General features: G+C 46.5%; 2 protein-coding genes and 1 long non-coding RNA gene across 6 annotated transcripts in view; 2 read left to right on the forward strand and 1 right to left on the reverse strand.

Annotated features, from left to right (window-relative positions):
- The window catches only part of PPP1R18 (protein phosphatase 1 regulatory subunit 18), a 44802-nt gene extending 38825 nt beyond the window's left edge, over positions 1 to 5977 (forward strand). Inside the window, exons 3-4 of the mRNA XM_079963148.1 lie at positions 1776 to 1983; positions 3112 to 5977. Of these exons, the coding sequence (XP_079819274.1) occupies positions 1776 to 1983; positions 3112 to 3131 (228 nt within the window). The 3' untranslated portion in view covers positions 3132 to 5977. The remainder of the gene's footprint in view (positions 1 to 1775; positions 1984 to 3111) is intronic.
- LOC307209107 overlaps positions 1 to 7419 on the reverse strand; it is a 37394-nt gene extending 29975 nt beyond the window's left edge. The window contains exon 1 of one of the 3 annotated variants that reach the window (XR_013835310.1): positions 7258 to 7419. This is a non-coding gene — a long non-coding RNA (uncharacterized lncRNA). The remainder of the gene's footprint in view (positions 1 to 7257) is intronic. The other 2 variants (XR_013835311.1, XR_013835313.1) reach the window with 2 other exon arrangements.
- On the forward strand, positions 7418 to 24486 carry DHX16 (DEAH-box helicase 16; the record flags this gene model as incomplete). Of its 2 annotated transcripts, XM_079958710.1 has the most annotated exons (20): positions 7418 to 7621; positions 9561 to 9829; positions 9916 to 10081; positions 11308 to 11364; positions 11866 to 12120; positions 13388 to 13612; positions 14418 to 14612; positions 14796 to 14906; positions 15429 to 15544; positions 16618 to 16828; positions 17397 to 17495; positions 17588 to 17740; positions 18212 to 18352; positions 19586 to 19748; positions 19993 to 20111; positions 21052 to 21119; positions 21952 to 22114; positions 22860 to 23021; positions 23551 to 23724; positions 24246 to 24486. In XM_079958710.1, 20 exons carry the CDS (start codon positions 7418 to 7420, stop codon positions 24372 to 24374), a joined length of 3180 nt encoding a protein of 1059 aa, XP_079814836.1. In that variant the 3' UTR covers positions 24375 to 24486. The 2 variants fall into 2 exon arrangements, with proteins under 2 accessions (XP_079814836.1, XP_079814837.1); XM_079958711.1 differs by lacking the exons at positions 7418 to 7621; positions 9561 to 9829 and having other exon boundaries at positions 10065 to 10081; positions 11303 to 11364.
- Between the last annotated feature and the right edge of the window lie 221 nt (positions 24487 to 24707).

A 24707-nucleotide genomic window follows, 5' to 3' on the forward strand; every position in this document is an offset into this window, starting at 1 on the left:
TGTCAGAATATATTGGGTCCTTACCGGCCCCCCGCAGGCAGCATATTCTATCTCCTCTTTCTGCATGCTATTTTGGACTGCCATGCTCTCAGCGCTCGCCAAGGTGACGGGTCTCAGAGGACGCCTGCCCTTGAGAATGGTTGCTTGACTCTCTTCCGCTGCAGGGGTGGGGGTGGGGCAGTTTAATCTCATTTCCTCCGAGGTTTATCTCCTGCTGCAGCTTCCACTCTATATTTTGCCATGGGGGTTGAGCATGTGTGTGCATAAGGGAGGGGACCACACATGCTGGCAGCAGCAGTGACTTACCTGGCAACGAAGGCTAGGCAACCTCCTTTATTTTTATGATGCCTGAAGGAGTAGGAATGTGTTTTGGTTTTCCCCCCCCCAGCAGAACCAACAAAGAACCTTGCAGCGCCCAAACGACTGGCAAGCTCATTGTGGCATAATCAGCTTCTTAGTTTTTATTTCATTCCACATATTCGTACGCCATTTGATATTCCAAATTCCTAGGCGGTGTGCATAAACATTAGGAATAGACAGAGAAAAAGGATGATTAAAATTCATCATAGAGACAGACCTTCAAATGCCTGCTGAAATAGGAAAGCGTTTGGAAAGAGTTCCACAGAATTGGGCCCATAGCACAGAATGCAAGGCTTCTGTTTGTGACAAGCTGTAACTCTGAGCCATGGGGGACTGCCAAGAGAGACTCCCCACCCACAAAGATCTCAGTGATATAAGGCAGGGTTCCCAAAGTTGGCCTTCCAGCTGTTTTGGGATAACAATTCCCATCATCCCTGACCACTGGTTCTGCTAGCTAGGGATGATGGGAGTTGTAGTCCCAAAACAGCTGGAGACCCAAGTCTGGGAAACCCTGATATAAGGGATCAAGGGGTCCTTAAGGTATCCTGGGCCTAAGCTGTTAAGGGCCTTGTAAATTAATACAAGACCCTTGAACACTGGCCTGGAAACATATGGGCAGCCAGTAAAAGCTTTTAAGCACTGGTGTTATGTGCTGACAGGAGTCTGCCCCCGCCAACAGTCTAGCCACAGCTAAGTTGCCACAAAACTCTTTGTTGTCTTTATTTTCAGGTCATCTCCTCACTCCCTGTCCCCAAAGCTTGTGCTTTCCTGTTTCTTCTTGCCTTTCCCACCTTTCAACCCACCATTCCGCCTCCCTGCTGCTGACCCGGGGTATATCTGTGTAACCAGGAGAAGTTTGCTTTCAAAAACAAAACAGCAGCACTGACAATGCAGCACAGTCCCCTGGGGTGCCGCCCGCAACTTGCAGGTGTTTTTTTTCTGCCGGATGCTCCTGTCTGAATGAAAGGGACCCAGTGATTTAACCTAGCACAGTGTGTACACCAATACAGTGGTACCTCGGGTTAAGTACTTAAGCACTTTAGCTAATGGGGCCTCCTGCTGCTGCCGCGCCACCGGAGAACGATTTCTGTTCTCATCCTGAAGCAAAGTTCTTAACCAGAGGTACTATTTCTGGGTTAGTGGAGTCTGTAACCGGAAGCGTATGTAACCCAAGGTACCACTGTTATAGCATCCTCCAGCTGTTGTTCAACTCCCATCGTTCCTGATGGGAGGAACGTGCTTGCTGGGACTGATGGAAGTTGGAGCCCAACATCTGGAGGACATGCTGTTGACTACCCCCATCAAGTGAGAGGTTGGCTCCGTGACCTGATCTTGCATGGCCAGAAAAGGATGAGATGACAGAGAAGAACACTGTGGAAGTCGAGATCTAACCAGCTTTCTCCTTTTCCATGCAGCTTAAGATTTCGTTCAGTGAGAACCAGCTGGAGAGGACCTTCCAGTATCCGTCAGAGGGCTCCTTGCTGGAAGAATATGGGCCTCCTGATGAGTCAGAGCCTCTGACCTGCACCAACCCCCATGGGGATGATGAAGACGAAGAGGAGGAGATGCTGCTGCTTCATCGGGGCCTCCCGGGTCTGCTGAGGACCAAACCCCTCATTGTAGGTGAGTACGGGCAATACAGATCTAGACGAACCTATGGCTGGTTTCGGTATAAGGCAGCTTCCTGAGTTCCCGAGAGGCAAGTTGGCAGTCGGTTGTGCAGTCTGGAAAGAGAGGGGAAGCCTTGCAGATCCAACGTCGGGTCTCATTGAGAGCTTAAATCACTTGGAGCTGCTACGCGTCTGTTTTCAGACTGGACCGCTAGACACACAGCAAGCAGCTGGGGAACTGAGTGCTTGAAGGCTCCCTCTTGTTAAATACTCCCTACGACCAGTGGTTCTCAAAGTGGCAGGAAGGGTGGAGGGAAGGTTCAAGGACAATCAAAGAAACGTTTAAACGTTTCCTTTGTATAGATGAAAAGACGAGACTTTGTCTCAAATTAGTCCTATGGCAAACAAGATTAGCTGGCAAAAGCAAGCCCACAGCTCTCACTGAGTTTATAAACATACTTAAGGTACATATGTAAGAGGCTCGCTTATGATGATATTTTGGGAATGATTCATGCTCCTATGCAGCTGCATTGTTTTATACTTTCTGGGTGTCCTGTGATCATATTATAAAGTACAGTGGTACCTCAGTTTTCGAGTGTCTTGGAAGCTGAACGTTTTGGTTTTTGAATGCCGAAAACCCGGAAGTAAATGCTTCTGTTTTCAAACGCACCTCGGAAGTTGAATGGCTTCTACTGCATTTCCCCCCCCCCCCAATTTTATCCATTGGCTTTGCAGACTGCCCTTTGTGCCTTGGTTGTTGAACGTTTCAGAAGTCAAATGTTTTTACCGGAACGGATTTTGTTTGACAACCGAGGTACCACTGTAGTTGTGTTCTATGTTATAGCATTCCTAAGAGTGTCTCCCCCCCACCCAAGTATTTATTATAAATTTTTAAAAATTGTGTGGTGCGAGCAAATTATTATTCTGAAGGTGTGTCCCAGAGAAAAAAGTTTGAGAACCACTGCCCTATGCGACGGATGGGGCTCCTAACTCCCATCACCCCCATCCTCACAACCAATGGTCCAGGATGATGAGAATCCAGCAATTTAGTGAAAAGGGGTTCAACATTCATTACTCCTTAGGTCTTTGTGCTTTCCTTTTTTGCTGACAATGCCTGTGTTCCTTCTCTCCCTCTTTGCAGACGAGTCTTGTCGGCGGTAACCCCGTTCAGCCTCCGCCGCAGAGAACAGCGGAATATGCACAAGGATTCCATGCCACATTCTGAATCCTCCAACTGGACCTTTTATTATCTCTTTCCGTCTTCCAGTGACTATCGCACCCAGGAAAGAAGCTGGGGCCACGAAAGACTGAGGGGGGTGGGGAGGCAACCACTTTTATCCTGGGGCTACAGGTGCATTTCTTCCTTCGGATGGAGTCCACTCCGAAAATACTCTCCCATTTTTGATACATATATTTTTCCCTATCTGACTGGCACTGAAATCATGTGAGAGACGCTGCCCAGCCTAGCTGGGAGAGGGCGCTCTCAACTTTCTCTTATCCTTGCACTGCCAGCCAACAAGGAATCTGACGCAGCAGCGACTTAGATACTTCATTTAAAAACTGCCAGCAGGGGGAAGCACTGAACCTTGTATGCACACTTCTCTGGGGTTGCAGAGTTTCAAACAAGGGCTAATGATAATGGTCATATCTTTCTTCCTGCTGTCACTCAAAATACCGCTGAAAGCCTCACTGGCCAAGGGACTTTTCTGTAATTGGGTTTGTTTGTTTGTTTGTTTGTTTGTTTGTTCGTTTGTTTTGTAAAATATTGTCCAGTAGGACTTAATTGCTGCCATGTGAGTGAGATGAGATTTGGGGAGGGGGGAGTAGGGTGGGGAGGGAATAACTAGCTTTGAGAAGGGACCATTATGTTGGCGCACAGCCTATCAGTATTTCGGGGGGGGGGGGCTTTCTACTTGCTTTTTTCCCAAAGCCATTCTGGAGGAAGGCAATTCAAAATACCACGGCTCTAGTTATTCCACCAAGAGCCATGAGTAATAAGGCATGTTACTGGGCAAATGGGGAGGGGTCCTGGTTGTTTATTGAAGCAGGAGCACTCAGTATTCAGGCATGGAAGTGGGTCATTGGGGAAGGGCATTCTGCATGTGGGCAGCGCTTGTTGCTCTTTGGGGCCGTTTGGGGGGTTCCTCCCCTCTTTTTGTTTCAGACAGGGGCAGTTCATGTTTGGAAGCAAAGCAAAATATGCAGGGGGTGCAGTGGGGACAGCCAGGCGAAAAATGCAGCTTCCTGTCGTGGTCATGACCATTTCCTGTTTGGGATTCAGCACTCACGTGGGATTGAATGACGGGCAATGAAGAGGCAGATTGAATGTTAGAAAATGAAGTAATATTTTGATAAACAGGGGTTTGGGTTCGTTTGTTTCTCCCCCAACCCTCTCAAAAAAAATATTATATTACAAACTGTCTTCTTGATTAGTTTTGCCATTTTTTGCCATGTGACATTTTGAAGTGGAAAGAAGTGTACCCAGAGATTATAAACTTAGAACAGCTTTCAGAAATGATTGAATGCAGAGCAGTTGCAGCTCAGAGTATAGACAGCTCTCCAGAGCTGGCTTCAGGCTTTGGGGAAAGCCTCAGGTGAGAGATTACCAAGAGTCCCCTTCATCAGCAAGGGGCAGCACAAACTGAAGGAGCACTCCACAATCCTTTCCCCAGATGACTAATGCAAGCAAACCCAGGCATTACTGTTCTGGATCTTTCTTTGCCAATTCAGCAGTCATTTAAGTCAGCCGATGACAGTAAGAACCTCAATAATGGTGAAGAGGAAGTCAAAGAGCATGTTGTGCATTTGTTCAAAGGTGTCTTATCCAGTTTCTTGAGTGGGCCTTGCTGTTGGTCTCAGGTGAGAGCTGGCATCAGGGATCAGCACCACTGCTGGGACCCATTTCTCAGTAGCGGAGCCATCGCCAACTGCTCGAGCCACAAAGCCATGGTGCTTGTCCTCCTTGGTATCACTGCTTGTTTACCTGCCCTCTCTGGATGAGTAATTATGGAGAAGGTGCAGTATCCCTCTGTATCCCTTTGGGTGGGAATGCACCTGGGGCTAGAGTGGGGATGGGGGAACCTGTTGTTCTGCCAGAAGTTAGCAAACTCCATCTCCCATCAGCCTCAGCCAGCAGGGATGATGGGAGTTATTGTCCACTAGAATCTGGAAGGCCACAAGTTCACCATATATGTGCTAGAGATAGAGAGCTAGCTAAACGTGGCAGTGACAAGAATACTGGCCCGCTCAGGGAAGCAGCAGCCTACCAAGGGCATATTGCCCACTGCCCACTGCCAAAAAATAATATACAAGTGGAGCAGCCTCAGGGCCTTGGCAAATGCCCCACCGTGACACCACAATGCATATATTTTTTAATCCTCTTAGATAAAAATGTGTAACTAAACTGAAGCATCCAGCTTAAATTGGGGAAGTTTTTTTAAATTTGTGAACAGGAGTTCACAATTGGAGCAAATAAAACCTGGGAAAACTGGTCGGTTAAATGCCTTGAGGAACAACGCAACTCATCTGCAGGAGAGGATGCATACACAGAGTGGAAGATTGGCCAATGTATGAGAGCAGAAAGTTGTTTTTTTAGAGTGCAGGTTGTAGACTGAGCAAACAGTATGAATGAGTGGAAGGAGGCATTGATGAGAGGGAATGAGGAAATTTACACTTGTTTTTCTTCTCTCTCTCTCTCTTCCTTCCTTCCTTGCTAATTTATCTTGTTATCTGTGCACAGTTGTTATTATCATTTCCCCCTCCCCCCCCCTTATTTTGCACTGCGGGAACAGCCATGTCTGCAGCCCATTAACAGGTGAATGAGTGAATGATTGAACACAGCAGACATTTCTTTCCTTGATGCGGGGAATGAGGTCTGCGCAGATCAATGTGTGTGGGGCAAGGGCCGAAGCAGCTGTGTCCAGCCATTTCCATCAGTGTTGTTGTTGAAAAAAATGGTATTGTTATTATTATTATTAACAATAAACCAGAATGATGTTGCACGTTGACCTATTGTTCTTCTGTTGTCTCTTAGTCATGATAGTTAAATGGACTCTTTGTTTACAGAAGCCATATTCCTCTGAATACTGGTGGCAAATAAGAAGACAGGCATCACCCTCGTGGACAAGCCACGATTGGACTAGATGGACATGTCGTGTTCCAGCAAAGCAATCTGATGCTCTTCTACCTTTAAGGGTGTCTCTTCTGCACTCTGATGGAGAAGGAGGAATCTGGCTTGGCTTGTAGAATCATAGAACCAAAAGAGTTTATTTTCTCCCACCATAAAAGCCATTCCCCCACCAGCTCCCTCTGTCAAAACACACACACACACACACACACACGTGTTAAAGTAATATGTACAGATTGTTAATATTCTTATTTATTAGACTTCTTAGTCACTTGTTAATTATGAGTTTGACCAAACTGTGGGAGGCAGTGGAAGACAGGAGTGCCCGACGTGCTCTGGTCCATGGGGTTAAGAAGAGTCAGACATGACTAAACAACGACAACAAAAGTCACTTGCTACCTGAAGTTCTCCAAGTGACTTAGAACACAATGAAAATACATTGGTCCATGTAGCTCAATATTGCCTACACTGACTTGACAGTGGCTTGCCAATAAAAAGAAAAAGGCTGTCCGCTGGAGTTAAGGGAAAACACATCCCTTGAATTCCTGAGGTGTCACCAACACACCACCACAGCTTGTGGTAGTCCCTGAAACATATAACAATAATCAACTGTAATTAACCTTATGTAAGAATAGCCTGCTGGATCAGGCCAGTGGCTCATGTAGTCCAGCATCCTGTTCTCGCAGTGGTTTAACTCGCGTGTGGGAAACCAGGGAGCAGAATATGAGCACAAGAACACACTCTCCCCTCCCATGATTTCCAGCAACTGGTATTCAGAAGTACTTCCAAATACCAGTTTCCCACACGCGAGTTAAACCACTGTGAATTTGTGTAATCCTCTTTTAAAGCCATCCAAGTTGGTGGCCTTTACTGCCTCCTGTGGGAGCAAGATCCATAGTTTGTCTATGGGCTGCATGAAAAAGTGTACAGTATAACTAAGTGTACAGTATTACTAAGCCACTTACCCACTGAAAAACAAAACACTTCAGATTGCAAGCAAAGTATTAAGGCTGGCTTAACAAAGTCAAAGAAACGAAAGGAAGGCGACCAGTTATTCAAACTTCTGGTTTGAGCTGGATTCTTTTTCTATGCTTTACACCAAATAATAATGATAATGATAATGATAACGACAACAACAACAACAACTCCTCTCTCTCATACCGTCTCTATGATCCTCCCGTCTCTATGATCCGCCGTCGCGGCGCAACAACAGCAACCGGAAAGCGCTTCTTCAGCCAGAGCGTCGACCGGCTGGCGAGGGCGCATGTCCGGAAGCGCTCGAAGGTGACGGGAGCCGTTGGAGAACCGGCTTTCCGCTGCCATGGCGGGCGAGCTGGAGCGCTGGGTGTCCGGGCAGCTTCACTCTCTGCTGGGGCTGAGCGAGCGCCATGTGGTCGCCTTCATGGTGGGCCTGGCTCACCGGAGCCGAACCCCGGAGGACCTGCTCGCGCGCCTGGAGGAGACGGAGACGCTGCGCGCCGCGGACCCTTCGGCGCGAGCCTTCGCGCAGCAGCTGTGGGAGCGGGTGAGGGCCCGGCGGCCGTTGGGCGCGAGGCCTGCGGCGGGGGGGGGGAGGCGGGGGTAACGCGTCAGAAACAAGGAGACGCTGGGGTTCTCTGGGGGTGGCGCGCCTTGACTACGATACTTGGCATTTGGTGCTTGTGAGTGTCCAGGTAGAGTTGCCACCTTTCTACTGGCAAAAGGCGGGGCGGTTGGTGGACGATTTCTCTTTTTTCTTCTGGTGCTGAAGAAGTGACTTCAAAGCCATCCATTACAACCTACGGCAGCCCAACAGGATGGCCCTTCTGGAATTTGTTACACATGCATACACTCTCATGAATTCGTAAATCCATCCGTGCTTGGCTACCCAGAGCTTTCACACACACACAGAGGATCCCTAACTTAGCAGAAAGGGGGGCAGGAGAGAGAGACCCGAAATACAGGACATAGCATTTCACATTGAAATATGGAACAATCCTGTGTTATGCAGGACAGGTGGCAACCCTATGCCCAGAGCGCTTCCAGGATGTGGGACTGGCCACCCTTGGAAGACAGCTCAGGAACTTTGCTTGGTCCGAAATGCGGCATACAGATGCAGTGTTTCTCAAACTTGGGTCCCCATCTGTTGTTGGACTATAGCTCCCATCATCCCTGACCACTGGTTTAGGATGATGGGAGTTGTAGGCCAACAACAGCTGGGGACCGAAGTCTGAGAAAGATTTGGGTTAGTGGCTGGGGGCTCCACCTCCATCGTTCAGCTGAGGTCCAGCTCCAAGGACCTGGTGGTTCCCTCATTGTGAAAAGTGAGGATTCAGGAAACCAGGCAGAGAGCCTTCTCAGCAGTGGTGCCCGCCCTGTGGAACGCCCTTCCATAAAATGTCAAGGAGATAAACAACTATTTGACTTTTAGAAGACACCTGAAGGCAGCCTTTTCAGGGAAGTTTTACTGTGTTTTTAATATTTTGTTGGGAGCTGCCCAGAGTGGCTAGAGCAACCCAGTTAGATGGGCAGTATATAAATAAAATTGTTTTAAAGAATTGTCCAGTAGCACCTTAGAGACCAGCTAAGTTTGTTCTGGGTATAAGCTTTCGTGTGCATGCACACTTCTTCAGATACCAACAATATAATTGTTGTTGTTCAGATCTCATATGAACCCCTGTGTTGAAAAAGCTGCACTGGTTACCAGCTCGTTCCTTGGGCCCAATTCATGATGCTTCTGTTGGTGCCTACAGCTTTAAATGACTCGGGAACTGAAATAACTGAAAGACCGCCTCCTCCATACAAAATTACTGGTGTCGAGATTGGCACTTTTGATAGTTTCTCTGCCTTCAGAAGTTGGGGTGGGGGTGGCTCTGAAGAGGCCGTTCTCTGTGGTGGTCACTAGGTTGTGGAACTCCCTCTCCACAAAGGTACATCTGGCACCTTTCCTATACAGCTTACATTGATTGCTGAGGATGCATCTCTTTAACCTTGCTTTTGACATTTGTGGTGTATATTTTTAGGACCCACCTTATTTCTGTAATTTTGTTCTTAAACTGTTTTTAATATTCATCTTGGGTTAAAGGGTGGGTAATTGTAAAAACAATCATCAGCATCTTGTTATTTTTACAGTTGGTGAGTATTATCCCCATTTTATAGATGTGGAGGGGAATGAGGCTAAGAGTTGTGCTGAAGGCTACTTAGTGAATCTCTGACAAAGATGCACTTGTCTTTCAGCCACTGTGCTAGCGCTCTACACTTTAAATGCATGTGGTTGTACATAAAGTGCAACTAATGTGAGGAGCAGATGAGGGATGGGGAAATTTGTGGTCAGGAAGCACATCTGAAGCATCACCTTGAGAGGAGTTGCCTTTTTGAGGAATGGTAATAGGCACTCAAGGGATGCGGGTTTTGCGTGTGAGGATGGAAGTCATAGTTTCCTTGTTTTCTGTGTCTGATTTTCTGTGTTCCAAATTTCCTGGTAGGTTCCACACCAGGCCCCACGGGAACGTCCAGCTAGGTTGGCCGAACAGGAAGCCTTGGCTTTTCAGCAAAAGAACCGTTCATACACCCTGCTGGAGGACAGCGATGACGAAGAGACTGGCGAGGCAGCTCGGGGCTCCAAGCGTCAGCGCCCTCCGCGAGGCCCTGAGGGCAAGCAGCGGAAGCGGCATAAACACCTGAGGCAGCGCAAGGAGGAAGAGGAAGACGACAAGGACTCTGATGAGAAGGGCAGCCGAGATGATGGGGGAAAGTGAGTATCAGTCACTAGCAGAGAGCAAGATTGGATCAGGAGCAAAGGAAGTGATAGTGATAATTCTTTTGTCATTCTTGGTGTAGGAAGTCAGCAGCACCCCCCACAATTAAGGAGGATTCAGAGGATGAGTGGGACCGGAGTGAGCGAGAGCGACTGCAGGACCTGGAGGAGCGGGACGCTTTTGCTGAACGTGTCAAACGCAAGGACAAGGAGAAGACACGCAACATTCTGGAGCGTTCAGACAAGAAGGTGTGGCCGCAGCCTGTGGCCCCTGCTTTTGGCAGCCCTTCCTGATTGCTCTCCCTGGTTTGTGTCCCCCTCTGTCTAACCTGAATGTCTCACACTGCCCATCTGTTTTTTATTGCTGCCAGGAATTATCCACTTGTGGTTGAAAAATCTGGCTTAAAATCTGAACTTGGTACCTAATACCTTTAAAACACAATAGGATTGTGCATCTACTCGAGCTTTAAAAGCATCCACTGCAGAATTCAGTCTTTTACTAATCACAGCTTTTCTGACCCTTATGGCAGCAAAAGAATGCCTCAAAGAGAGTTTGGGTAACATCTGGTAAAATGTCAGTTTCAAGAAAAGGAGAGGTTCCTGAATTACGATTTCAATGTTCAGTAATAGGGCATAAGTACACTGTGTACCTCCTCATCACTAAGCTCCTTTCCCCAAACAACAAGGGGGAATGAGTTACACAAAACAGCAAGGTCATTCAGAGTTACTTAATTCTGAGGATTTGTTGCACATCTCTGTGCAGGTTACCCTAGTGTAGAATTTTAGCTCTGTATTCATATCTTCTAAAGCATGGAAGAACCTGTGTAAGATTGGCACCTAAACAATGCTGGCATATAGGACCCCGCCCTTTTTTACTCATTTTCCTCACTTCATTCTTTGCAAGGACTTCTTTTTCATTTTCTAGTACTAAACCTGCCCCAACTTTCCTTGCACTTTTGAAATCTCTGCCTTGCCTACTCCAAGGTTCTTGCCTCAAGGCCACGTGCTCTAATAATTCTTGCTAGTATTTTCTTTGCCATTTATATACTTCATGCTGTGTATATTTAATTATGTAATTATTATATTTAATTATCAGCTTTGATGCTGATTTATTTAAACAATTTATATCCTACATAACTACAGCTGTCTATAAATGGTTTACAAAGATGAAGCACAAAAAATAAAGATCAGTTAAAATTATAAAATAAAACTTCAATTAAAGTGCATTCTGGCTTCTGCAGTTAGGGAAGGATAAGAGAAGTCATGTGTAAATTATGGAATGGGGAAAAGTCAGGGAGGGTAATGGTTTTCTTGCTGAAAATGTTCCTAACAGTTTTGTGGCCTTGTGATTCATGACCAGTCCATAGTCTTTAAAAATATTGCACCAAAAGTGTGGTGATAGGGACCCTGCTGACAATCTGCTTTGGTTGAGCTATATGTTTGTGTCTTGTGTCTTCTGATTCTGCCAAGTCTAGGCCTATGAAGAGGCTCAGAAGCGCCTGAAGATTGCAGAAGAAGATAAGAAAGTTATGGTAGGAACTTGATTTTTACCGTTGTATGGTGTAGCTTCTGGCTCATGAAATTTGTAGCTTTATTCTACAATTTGTAGTTGTATTCTACAATATTTTAATACATCTTATTTTTTAACCACTAATCTTTTTATTCTTAACTATCTTTGATCAGACTAATAGAGTGATTTTACCTTTGTTCCCTGAATGCCACACAATGTGTGTACTGGAGTATAAGGGGTAACCACTTACAATATTTACTACAGCTTTTCAGAAATGTACAAAATTAATGATTTGCAGCCATTTTTCCTGCTTGCATCCGTTTGCTTTCATGGGGCAGTTTGGCTGGTGGGTTTAGCAAGCTACCAGCCTAGCAGAAATACTTTCTCCTAGTGAGAGGCTGGTTTAGAAATCTATTTATTTCACAAAAGCCCAGTTCATATTAGGGATCATGAATCAAACTCTCATAGTCCTTGCTGTTTGACTTACTTGCATGGCCCCATATTTTCCCTTTCTGCCTGACAGGTTCCAGAGCTGCGTAAGAAGTCCCGCCGAGAGTATTTGGCGAAACGCGAAAAGGACAAGATAGAAGACTTGGAGGCAGAGATAGCCGATGAGGAGTACCTCTTCTCTGAGCTCAACCTAACTGCCCAAGAGCGGCAGGAGCTGGAATATAAACGTGAAGTTCGTGACTTGGCAAAACGGTACAAACAAGCTGGAGAACAGGAAAAGCTGGAGAAGAGCAATCGCTACTATATGCCTGAGGAGAGTCGCAGCAAGGTAACTATTATGCCCGTAGCAAAATTGGGAGCCTAGACCCCTATGAAGAATGGTTGGTAAAAGGCGCTCTGTGACAGAGTATATGTATAACGCCATTAACTCAGGGGTGGGGAACTTTGGGCCCTCAGATATTGTTGAACTGCAACTCCCATCAGCCTTGATCATTGCCCATACTCATAGATATCTCATAGAGAGTTGCAAGGAACTCTGAGGATTATATAATCCAACCCCTTGCAATGCAGCTGTCCCTTATGGGGATCGCACCTGCAACCTTGGTGGTTCTCAGCACATTTGGGGGATAAAATCGGTTTGCTGAGATTTCAGACTAAGGCTCAGCCATACATACACTTGTTTGCAAACAAGATTCCTTTATTTGCTTATAGTATGTAGAACTGCATGGCCCGGTAGGAATAGAAGACACCATATTTTGCCTGGTCATATCTGCCATCCCTTCACTTGCTGTAGTGCTGTGAACATTGACTATAACAAATGGAGAGGAGGAGACAGAACACAGCAACATATCTCCCCTACCCCAAGAGTATGCTGTTCGCATTAGCAGCTTGCAGCAGTTTCAGCTGGAATGTTTGGGACTCTTATGCAGGAGAGTCCTCTGATAAAATCGGTTACCATACAGAACTGCCCTGGGGGAATGTGCTTCTGTAATTGTGGCATGCCTAGGATGGTGCTGCACTTCGTTTTTCTCCTTAGAAATGAATGGCAGGCATTCCTTCATATGGGAGAAAGTAATGAGGATAAATCTCTTTGCCATTCCTGATCTCAGCCATTGAGAATCAAGCCGGTTTCTGGCTGCATAGCCACACCCTGAGTTCTGCTTCTTGGTCACACTGTAGCACAAGGGTAGGGAACCTCCAGTCCTAAACCTAATTTTATGTGGGTGGCAGGGAGGAGGGGCACATAAGGTAAAGGAAGTAGCAGGAAAAGAGGGTAGCTCTGCTCACTTTTGGCTCCAGCCTTGCCAACTGCTAGTATCTGGTCCCTAGTGGATTACCATGGCGAGAGAAAAGTTGCTCGCCCTTGCACCGCAGAATGGAAGATTGTGAAAACTTGCTTCCATATACAAGAAGAGTGTCTGAGGGTTTGATGCTTGTTCAACATGGCTTATGTAAACTCAAATGCGGCATACTTTTGAATAAATGTGCAACAGTTTGGGCTGTGAATATACCTCCAATTCAGTGCTGCCTCACAAGGCTCTGAGATGCAAGATGCACAAAGGAAATTTCCATACTGATCTGTTTTTGCCCTGCAGAAGATACCTGATCGCTATGAGGATCCCCAGACAGAGGATCACATGGCCCCGCGAGATGAGCAGCGGCGCTGGGAGGAGGACCACATCGGGGCAGCTTCCCTCCGTTTTGGGGCCCGGGATGCCAGTCAACGCCATCCTCACAAAGACTATGAATACGTGCTTGAAGAGGATGAGATGATCCAGTTTGTGAACGCCGTGCAGATGCGGGGCACAAACCAGGGCAAGGTGAGAGTAGGTTGTTGGTTAGGGAATGGGACAAGGGACGGCTGGGACCAAAATAGTTAAATTGTGTAGTGAAGTTGTCTTGGAAGAGAACCTGCTGTGTGAAAAGAAAACAAGGCCATATTTGACGTGATTGAAAGGGAGCAAGCAAACTGTATTACAGATAAGAAAACATTTGGGGACATCAGGAGATGGAGAATGCAACAAATTGCTCCGTAGAAGCTTGAAAGAGAATTGTAGATTAAGCACTTATGCATAGCTGATGGTGGGAAATAGGGTTGGTACCATGAGATGGAGCAGAGCTTCTTCATATTGCTGAATGTATGCAAACTAGACATGATAGACGTGTTTGTTCACTTGTCTTCCCCATTTCCTATTCACCCACGAATCATCACTGAGACAGATGGACAACAAATGTGGCTGCCTCCAGTATACCTGTTGTTTTGACAGCTTTCCTGAGCTTCTTTAAAAGCAGCTTGTTTGAGCCGGGATTTGGTGTTAGATGTCAGTATTTAAGCCCAAGTATGCATAGGCACCTGCATGCTCAAGTTCTGTTTACAAAGGATAAGCTACTGGGAGATAGGAAAATGCCTTGTACTGTGGCAATCCAAATATCAATTTAGCCCAGAGTTATTTCTGGGATCTTCTGCATGTAAAGCGTGGTACTCAGCAACTGAACTACCATGCCTACCCAGTTCTGCATGTGGAGCTGGCTTTTCCCAGTGGCAAGTGTAGAACAATAGGGATTTCACCCATGATCTGTTGCTCTGGGGTAACTAAATCTCTATGGCCACTCTCTTTCACTTAGTCCGTGGAGGAGAATCCAGAGTTGTCCGAAGCTGAGCGCAAGAAGCTTTCCATCCAGGAGGTGCGCCGCAGCCTGCCCATCTTTCCTTACCGTGCAGACCTGTTGGCCGCCATTGCCGAACATCAGATGCTTATCATAGAAGGAGAGACTGGCTCTGGCAAGACCACTCAGATCCCACAATACTTGTTTGAAGAGGTAACTTCGCACAGAAAGGGAGGGATTGTGAAGATCAAGTAAACCTGCACTTTGGCTAGCTAGAGGAAGTGCTCCCTTTGCATTTGCTGCCTCTTCCTGGTAGAAGCTTTTCAGCATCAGAATGAGCAGCCCAGGACAAGAGCAGCCTGTGAGTGCTAAGGGAGATTGTCTTTCTTCCTACAGGGTTACACACAGAAAGGAATGAAGATCGGTTGCACCCAGCCCAGGCGAGTGGCAGCCATGAGTGTTGCTGCCCGTGTTTCCCAGGAAATGGGTGTCAAACTTGGAAACGAAGTATGTACTTGGAGGTGGGGGGCTGCAGAAGAAAAATGTATGTCCTGTTCCCAGTTGTTTTGGCCAGTCATTTCTGAATTGATTTTTACAGTGTCTAGTAATCCTAACAGCAGCCTACTTGATCTCAGATAAATATGCTTTGCTGGTGTGACAATGTTCATCCGTTAATAGATGGGAAGGTCCCATCCTTCCCTTTTGGAATATATTTGGGTAACCAAGAAGATCGGTTTTAAATCAGCTTGGAGTAAACTAGGGTCTCCTTTCTATGCATCCATTGTCTGTCCATGTCTGTCCTTGATCTGGTGGTAGTACAACCAGCATGGCTGACACTGCTATCCTTCTTACTGACTGACATGGCTGACACTGCTGTTTCCTTCTTACTTTCTGATGGGAATTTGTATACAGCTTATGTGTCCCATTTTTAGACTGTTGAGCTAAATTGACTTCCTAGCCAAATACTGTTCTGTGGGTAATAAGTATGGCTTCATGGAAACCTGTATCTAAAATTCCGCCTTTTCACAGGTGGGCTATAGCATTCGTTTTGAGGACTGCACCTCAGAGCGGACAGTGCTGAAGTACATGACAGATGGGATGCTGCTGAGAGAATTCCTCACTGAGCCTGACCTGAGCAGCTACAGGTGAGCAACAGCCTACCCCCTAGAAGTCTGTAGAGAGCTCAGTTGGGAGGTGGTGAACAGCTCAGTTGTTTCTGAGGGATGGTTGAGCTAGATTAGGTAGAATGCTCAGGAGGAAATCTTGATTTGGGGTTATATAGAGTTACAAGATGGGCTAAATACTAGTATGTGTTGTACAGAACATGGAATGCAGCTTCAATACCAGAGCCCCAACTTTGCTTCTATACATACAATAAAAATGTAAGCATGTCATCACACTGCAATTCACTTGGCCACACACAGGTGGTGCTCAAAACTACAGCATGTTGAGTGGCATCCGAGGAGAGTCACAGTCAGAATAGGCTGCTGCAGCGCCCCTTCCGGCAGCCACTCTTCTCCGCTTGCTTCTCTGCCTGCTATCCCTGGAGCTACTGCCTGCAGGATCTAGATATCTAGATCTACGTTACTCCTCCGCAGCCTTCTTGGAGGAATGCTGCTTCTGCCACCAGTTAGGATGAAAAGTTGGGCCTGCAGGAGGAACAGCAAGGAAAGAAAAGGCATTCAGAAGTGGCAGTTAGCCGGCCTAGTAATCTTCTGATGTTGCTGATGAGGCACAGAGAAGTTGGTAGTGGTGGCAGCAAGCAGATTCCCAGGCTGGCTGCTGCTTGTAGCATCCTTCCTGTTGCTCACCTGCCTGGCCAACTCTTTATTCTGGTTGGCTGCAGGGGCATGAGATGGAAAGGGGAAGGTCTAAGAGGTTAGTGTAAGGGGGTGGGATAGTCAGGGTTGATGAGGAATGGGGGGGGGGGAGGCAGGGTTGGCAATCAATGGGAGCAGGTGCACAGCCCCAGTTATATAAACAAAAACCCAAGAGCTGTTTCCTAGTCCTCAAGATTGTGGAGAGAAACATAGAAGCAGTTTCTACTAAGAAGGAAAGGAGTAATTGAGAAGGTCTTTTCAGAGGCTTTTCAGTGGGAAGCTATTGCTTAGTACAGCTGCCATCCCATGCTGCTCATGTTCTTTTGTAATAAATGGTCCCTAGCTTTTAAATGACAACTGGTAGTTCAGCAGCATGGCCTCCCTAATTTCTTCCCTAGTGTCGTCATCATAGATGAGGCTCACGAGCGCACGCTGCACACAGACATCCTGTTTGGGCTGATTAAGGACATTGCTCGCTTCCGGCCTGAGCTGAAGGTGCTAATTGCCAGCGCCACCCTGGATACGGAGCGCTTTTCCACCTTCTTTGACGATGCTCCCATCTTCCGCATTCCTGGGCGCCGCTTCCCTGTTGACATCTTCTACACCAAGGTCAGCAAGCAGAGAGGCCTGTTGTGGGTTGTGTGTGTGAACATTGCTAAGGAAACACAGCTGCACTGATGAGCAGGACCAGTGCTCATGACAATAGTATACCAAAGGAGCTAAACACAGTGCTATTACTTTTTAAAAAAGCAAGATTCCCAGAACTGTACCCAGAACTGAATCTGGGCCAGATTCAACTAATGGATCCTGCTAGCAGAAGTGCACAGAAGGATTTTCACTGGTGCAATAGGGCTTTTGCCCCCTATCCCTTGCATTGGCTCTGTGGGGGGGGGGTCAGGAGAGCCCCCGGAAAAGCAGGGGGAGGGGAGATAGTGAGGACTTTGGTTAAAAGCTAAGCTGTGAGTGACATTGTGTTTAATGGAGAGAGAGGAATATCAGCAAGTCCTGGTGTTAGAATAAGCGGAAGACGGGTGCTGGAAGCAGCAGTGAAATTAGGTTCCCCTAAAGAGAGATCAAGTGGTACAAGTTGTAACAGAAGCCACTGAGAGGCAGAGATGGGCTTCGCTTATATGGGTCAGTAGGAGATAGTGATTTCTCTCTACCTTCCATCCTCTAGGCTCCAGAAGCTGATTACCTGGAAGCCTGTGTGGTATCAGTACTGCAGATCCATGTTACACAGCCTCGAGGGGACATCCTTGTATTCCTCACTGGCCAGGTATGTCTGTGTTTGTTTCAGTGCCCACTTTGTCCTTGGACGGAGAGGGAGGAGACATGCAACAGCACCCAACTCCCATTATTTGTTGACAGGAAGAAATCGAAGCATGCTGTGAGATGTTACAAGATCGCTGCCGTCGCCTGGGCTCCAAGATTGCAGAACTTCTGGTCCTCCCCATCTATGCTAACCTGCCCTCTGACATGCAGGCCAAGATCTTTGAGCCAACCCCACCAGGGGCCAGGAAGGTAGGAGCATGGAGTAGAGAAGGAGAGGGGAGCGAAGCTTTGGCTGTTTGCAGTGGAGCTTTATGTCTCTTTACCCACTCTGGAGGAAGGGAGCACTTGGCAGGTTTGGGCTGTAGAGCTAGTGGTGATTTTAGGAACTGGTTTTGTGTTTCAGGGGATGTAGTTTCAAGCTGTTTAGTGTTCTGGGGTTGTGGCTTTGAAGAGGATTGTGCAAGGACCAGTTTTGAGTTCACAGTCTGGAGTCAGACTGTTGGCTCAACTATCCTGCCATTGTTTACTCTGGCTGACACAGGTCCTTCCCAGCCCTTTTGCCTGAAATCCTTTTTAAATGAAGAAGCCACGTCTAAAACTTCATCAAAGCATGGGCTCTTACCACTGAGTTATGTCCCTTCCTCTCATAGTGGTGTTTTTAGGCTATGACAAAAGCAGGTGACCTGACCAGTTAGCTTATGTATCTCTTCCCTTCTCCAGGTTGTCGTAGCCACCAACATTGCGGAGACATCTCTGACCATAGATGGCATCATATATGTGATTGATCCTGGCTTTTGCAAGCAGAAGAGCTACAACGCTCGCACAGGCATGGAGTCGCTCATTGTCACTCCATGCTCTCGGGTACCGGGCTTCTCTGCTTTTATTCATCACACTCCTAAGCTTAGTCTTTGGGTTACCTGCAATTTTCATTCAGTCCGTTTCCTCTCTCAGGGAGAACAGTCTAGCTGTTGGGATTTGTGTGCCAGGGAGAGGGTGTAAACTGTACTAACGGGTTGTGCAGCATAAATTAGACATGTACAAAAAGTGACTGTTAAGCCACAAGTTTGAATCTGTTTTTTTCTGTCTCAAAATCCCCATACGGTAGCATCTGCATAGCCACAAATGGCTTATGTGCTGGTTACCATTACATTACAGGGAGACTGGGACTGGTGGCTAGGAAGTGGGTCTTGGGTACGGTGTAACTTTTAAGGGACAGAGAAGTGAAAGTTGATAAGGTGATAGCTAGATATCAAAGCAAAAATGGATTATTGTTGGTCACTCTCATCACAAAAGATGTTGAGACCACTTTTGTAAAAGTAAATTAGAACATCTTGTGCAATGGTATGCTAGGAAAATTTAGATTCCCAACTGTAAACACAAGTTTCCACTTCCGATGAAATTATTGAAATTTACATACGTTTGTGGGGTTTTTATGGTGTGCCTGCATCTGGTTTCTGAGGCTGCCTTGAGCACTGCATACATTTCAGGTGTGCCTTTTCCACAGTCATAAGGACTATAAAGGTAAAGGTAAAGGTACCCCTGCCCGTAAGACTCTGGGGTTGTGCGCCCATCTCACTTAAGAGGCCAGGGGCCAGCGCTGTCCGGAGACACTTCCGGGTCACGTGGCCAGCGTGACATCGCTGCTCTGGCGAGCCAGAGCCGCACACGGAAACGCCGTTTACCTTCCCGCTGGTAAGCGGTCCCTATTTATCTACTTGCACCCGGAGGTGCTTTCGAACTGCTAGGTTGGCAGGCGCTGGGACCAAGCAGCGGGAGCGCACCCCGCCGCAGGGATTCGAACCGCCGACCTTTCAATCGGCAAGTCCTAGGCGCTGAGGCTTTAACCCACAGCGCCACCTGCGTCCCTCATAAGGACTATAGATGTGCCCATATTCTGTATGTGCCGTGCTAGACAGCAACATGGAATTCTAGACCACCTTAATCAGGAACATGTTCATTTCTCTGAGGTGCTGTTAGTCCTTGTAATAACCCTAATAAGTTGTCCTTGGGATCTGGTGGGATCGGTTGCCAGTTGTCACCCCCCACATCCTCACAGACACAATGCTTCATCATCTCCTTCCCTCTTTCCCTCAGGCTTCTGCCAACCAGCGAGCAGGACGGGCTGGCCGTGTTGCTGCAGGGAAGTGCTTCCGTCTCTACACAGCCTGGGCCTACAAGAATGAGATGGAGGAGACCACAGTGCCAGAAATTCAAAGGACCAACCTGGGCAATGTGGTGCTGCTGCTCAAAAGCCTGGGTGTGTGGCTGGTCAATCTAGGATGAGAATGATGTACAGGAGTTGCTCAACTTTCCCTAAAACACCTCCTTATTAAGGCTTCTCTGGATGAGAACAAGAGTTTGAGTGTTTTTAAGCCCATCGTTTCCTAGGGTCCTATTTTCCTTTTTAGAAAGATGGGAGGGGTGCATTTCCTGGTGGCAGAAATACTTTGAAGTTTTGCAGGGTGTTTCTAAGTCTAGCTTTCCTCCATTTCTCCCTTTAGGCATCAACGACCTGATCCACTTTGACTTCATGGACCCACCGCCCCATGAAACTCTAGTATTGGCACTGGAGCAACTCTATGCCCTGGGAGCCCTCAACCATCTTGGCGAGCTCACCAAGGTAATTGTTTGATAGGCTCAAGGACGTGCTCTTCCACCTGGGCTGAAAGTGAGCTGTATTTTCCAGCTGGCTTCATTTGAAAAAGAACTGGAAGCAGGAAAGGAGGCCAGAGCTTCAAGCACACTGACATCTTCTGCTTGCTCCCCAGTTCAGGGCTTCGTGGGTACAGATGGTTTTCATAGCATTGTTATGGATGGTGTAAAATACTTGCCATTTTTCACCTGAAAGATGGTGGGGTGTTGCCCTGTGGTAGTTGAGCAACTAAAATGCTAGATTTAGGAGCCCATGCTCAGGTTGCTGCTGAAACAGAAAGCTAGCTGGTGGCCTTGGGCCTTTCACTATTTCTCAGCCTAACCTAGGCTCACGCTATTATTATGATGAAAGAGGAGGGGGACATGAATGCTCCCCTAAGCTCATTAGAAGGATATAAAAATGTAAGAGATAATAAATGTCTTCCATGGGTTGAACATGTACCCTTCTACTATGATCTTGACGAAACTCAAAAGCTAGGCAGTGTTAGGAAAAGTGGTGAAACTGTTCCCAAGAAAAGGTTTCAAATGGTTCGGGTTAAATTACACTTTTTTTTTATTTGCGCAATAGCCCACTGCATCCCAGTGACTCCAGGTAGGCACCAATATGAAAACATGAAACCCCCAATTAGCACAGTTAACCTGAAAGGGTGTGTTTCTGGGACAGGATTTGGGATTTCCTCTGCAGGAGGAGTTTGCCCCCTTCCTTCCTTCCTTCCTTCCTTCCTTCCTTCCTTCCTTCCTTCCTGTCAGCATATGTGATCAGTTGCATCCATGCACAAACTAAGTGTCAGGATACAGCTGTACCCCCCTCCTCTGCTCTTAAAAGGAAGACTAATGCATTGTGGAGTTGAAGTCAACATTTGTGCATTTGTACAGCAAAGTTTGTCCTTCTTGTGTTCTGTATTTAGCTGGGCCGGAAGATGGCAGAGCTGCCTGTGGATCCCATGCTGTCCAAGATGATCCTGGCTTCGGAACAGTGAGTCCTTCTCTGCCTTCCTCTGTCTCTTTCCAGCCAATTAATTGCATGCTTAGCATTCCGTTCTAGTAACCACAAGTGAAGCTTGTGATCCCTATTATCTCTCTTAGTTCCTAGTTCCTCTTAGTTCCGCCTACTTATTGCTATTTCCCCAGCAAATTCCAAAGCTCTCAAAAACCTGAACGAGCTCTATTAGAATTAACTGTTTCTAGAGAGGGAGCCATGTTAGGCTGTTAAGCAAAAATAGCCATCTTATGGAATCGTAAAAACTTAAGACATTTATAGATCTGCTTTTGTGTGTGCGTGTTGGCAATCTATTCCTTTGTTCTTTGTTGTGACTTGTGATCGAGAGTTGATTTCTTTTTTCACAGAGAATATAAGTGACCTACTAAGTAATAAACCACTCTACTCAGGGTACTAAAACATTTGTTTTGTTTTGCTTTAAATGGCAGGTGGCTAAAATTAGATATAATTTTGGTTGCATTTTAAATATTGTAATTTTAATTTTTTATTACCTAGTTAAAATTAATCCAAGCACGTGGAACAAACACTTGGATAATATTAAATTCACTTGTAAATTAACCTGTTTTAAGTAGTTAGGTTTGTTTAGGAAACCTTGGAAGAACCTGATTTAAAATTGTGATCAGTCCAGCTGCCCTTCAATTTTTCAGATTGTATTGCTTCTTGCTTCTGGTTGTCTTATTCCCCAACTTTCTGAAATTACCTTCTGGTTTGCTTTCTGTCATAAGGCTGTTGCTCTGGATTGAGACTGGCATTGTTTCTGCCTTGCTAAGATCTAATGCTGCCCTGTTCCTCTGCTGGCATTCTCCAGGTACAAGTGCTCAGAGCAGATCCTTACCATCGCTGCCATGCTTTCAGTCAACAATGCCATTTTTTACCGGCCCAAGGACAAAGTGGTCCATGCTGATAATGCCCGCATGAACTTCTTCCTGCCCGGTGGGGACCACCTGGTTCTTCTCAATGTTTATAATCAGGTAAGGAAGAACTTCTAGGAACATAGGAAGCTGCCTTATACAGTCAAACTATTGGCCATCCAGCTAAGCACCATTTAGAGTGACTAACAGTGACCTTCCATGGTTTCAGAGAGGGATGTTCCCATCCTTACCAGAAAATACCTGGATTGAACCTTAGACCTTCTTCATGCAAAGGAGGTGGTCTACCCAGAGCTATGAACCTTTGCTTATGCTGTGCATATGGAGTCAGGAAGGGGCCTTTTGTTAATCCGTTTCAATTGAGTAACAGGCTAGCTCATGAAAAGAGCTGGCACTGTGGATGACTTTCATGTGCTTGATTTGAGCAGATTGCTGTTTATAGTGGTGGTCTGCACCATGTTTCTAAGGAGTGTGATTACGTCTCTACTGCTAAAGCTCCTTAGAGCAGATTAAACAGATATTTGGTGGGTGAATTTCAACCCTTTGGGTAGTGTTGATTAGATGGCCCCTTGAGACCCGTAAGAGACTCGCATCCAAGTGCATCTAGTCACAAGAGATTAAGTGCATGGCCTTTCTGATTAAGAGTGTATTTAGGCAGGAATCCTGTTTTAGGGGTTGAAAGTCTAGTCACCTCTGACTAGGAAAGGCTCATTGGCTGTTACGGTGAGAAATTAGGTACAGTATTCCCTTGAGAGGCACCAGCTCTGTGGTTGTAGTCGGGTCAGTGGGTGGATGGGAGCCCAAAAAGTGGGACTTGGCTTATATCTCTCCTTTCCTCCTTTCTCAGTGGGTGGAGTGCGGTTACTCCATGCAGTGGTGCTATGAGAACTTCATCCAGTTCCGCTCCATGAGACGAGCCCGGGACGTGCGAGAACAGCTGGAAGGGTTGATGGAGCGCATTGAAGTAGACATCACTTCCAGCGAGGGGGACTACATCCCAGTCCGCAAGGTACAGGCTCTTCCCGGCTTCCATTACTTCCTCCAGGGCTGCTTGTAAATGTGGTGGTTGCCACAGACATGCCAGTGTTCTGCAGATCTAGAGATGGAGGGGAGGGGGAACCCAGCATAGATTTGGGAGGCAATGGAGAAGCTCTGTCGTACTTGGGGAAGTAGTTCCATGCATGCTGTAATTTAGTTGGATGCAACCCTGTGTGGGGAACAGCCCTCTGTTTCAACTTGACTTTGTTAAATATCTGTGCATGAAATTGTGTTGCTAAATGTGTATTACGTAATGCAGAATGGAAGTGCACTGGAAACACAACCTACAACACTTTGTAGTAATTTATCAGATCAAAGACTCTACCAGTCCTAAATATATAACGCAACACTGAGCATTTTTGATCACTTGAAATGCCAGGGAGTGCAATAAGTAGCTGGCTGTGTCAGGCAGAGCAAGCCAGTCCCCCCCCCCACCCTTAACTTTTTTGAATCTTTGCCATTCTTGACTCCTTTTGACTCTTCCTCTTGTTCTTCCACAGGCCATCACTGCTGGCTTCTTTTATCACACGGCCCGCCTGACCCGCAGTGGCTACAAGAGTGTCAAGCACCAGCAAACAGTGTTTGTCCACCCCAACAGTTCCCTCTTTGAAGAACAACCACGCTGGCTCATCTATCATGAGCTGGTCTTCACCACTAAAGAATTCATGAGACAGGTAAAAAGACCGTAATTCATGCTGGGACTTCTGGGGAGAACTTTTGAGATTGTAACTCGAGCTAAGCCCTAAAGGAGACAGATGACTGGTAATTTTAGAAGAAATCTGTATAACGTGGGTAGCATTTGCAAATCCAGCCTTGGTAACTGATATAGGAAGAGCTTTATGGGGGTCTTGTGATGGGGGTAGTCCGTCTTTCCACTGTACTACCCTTCCAGTGAACAGCCACATCAGATCATATATTTTGAATGGAAAAGGTCCCAGGTTCAGTCCGTGACATGTCTAATTAAAAGCACCACAGGTAGTAGTGATCTCTGCAGGACAGCAGCTGCTAGTCAGAGTAGATAATTGTAAGTTAGACCAAAGGGCTTCATTGGTGTAGAAACATTCTTGTATTTTATTGTGCTCACTCTTTAGCAGCATCCATGGAACGCTTTGGTTTTCCCCCCAAGAAGAAAATGATCAGTGTGCCAGTTGACAGTGAGTGGGGCCAACAATGAAATATTCTCTGTACCTTGCAGGTCATAGAGATTGACAGTACATGGCTGTTGGAGGTGGCCCCGCATTACTACAAAGCCAAAGAGTTGGAGGATGCGTCCAACAAGAAGCTACCCAAAAAAGTGGGGAAGACCCGGGAGGAGCTGGGATAGGCTTCTTCTCAGTTATCTGCTTCTCCCCACCAACCCTGGGACACTTATTTGTACAGCTGTATAGTTTTGATGTCATTTCAAGGCATTGAATAAAACCTTTTTTATACAAACACTCACGAGTAATTGATTCCCTTCTCTTTCTTGGTAAGAGGAGGAAAGTCTCTTTGGAACTCATACAGCTATCTTGGACTGCAGTGTAGCTATGGCTATTTAAGCTACTATAGTTTGTCACTTGTGTTGGCTATATTCATGCTATGCAAGCATTTGCACATTTTGCAGGGGAGTCCATTAATTCATCTAGGTCTAATACAGAATGCTATATAGCATTCACAG

This window comes from Podarcis cretensis (assembly GCF_951804945.1).
Source record: "Podarcis cretensis genome assembly, chromosome: 2".
NCBI classification, from domain to species: Eukaryota; Metazoa; Chordata; class Lepidosauria; order Squamata; family Lacertidae; genus Podarcis; species Podarcis cretensis.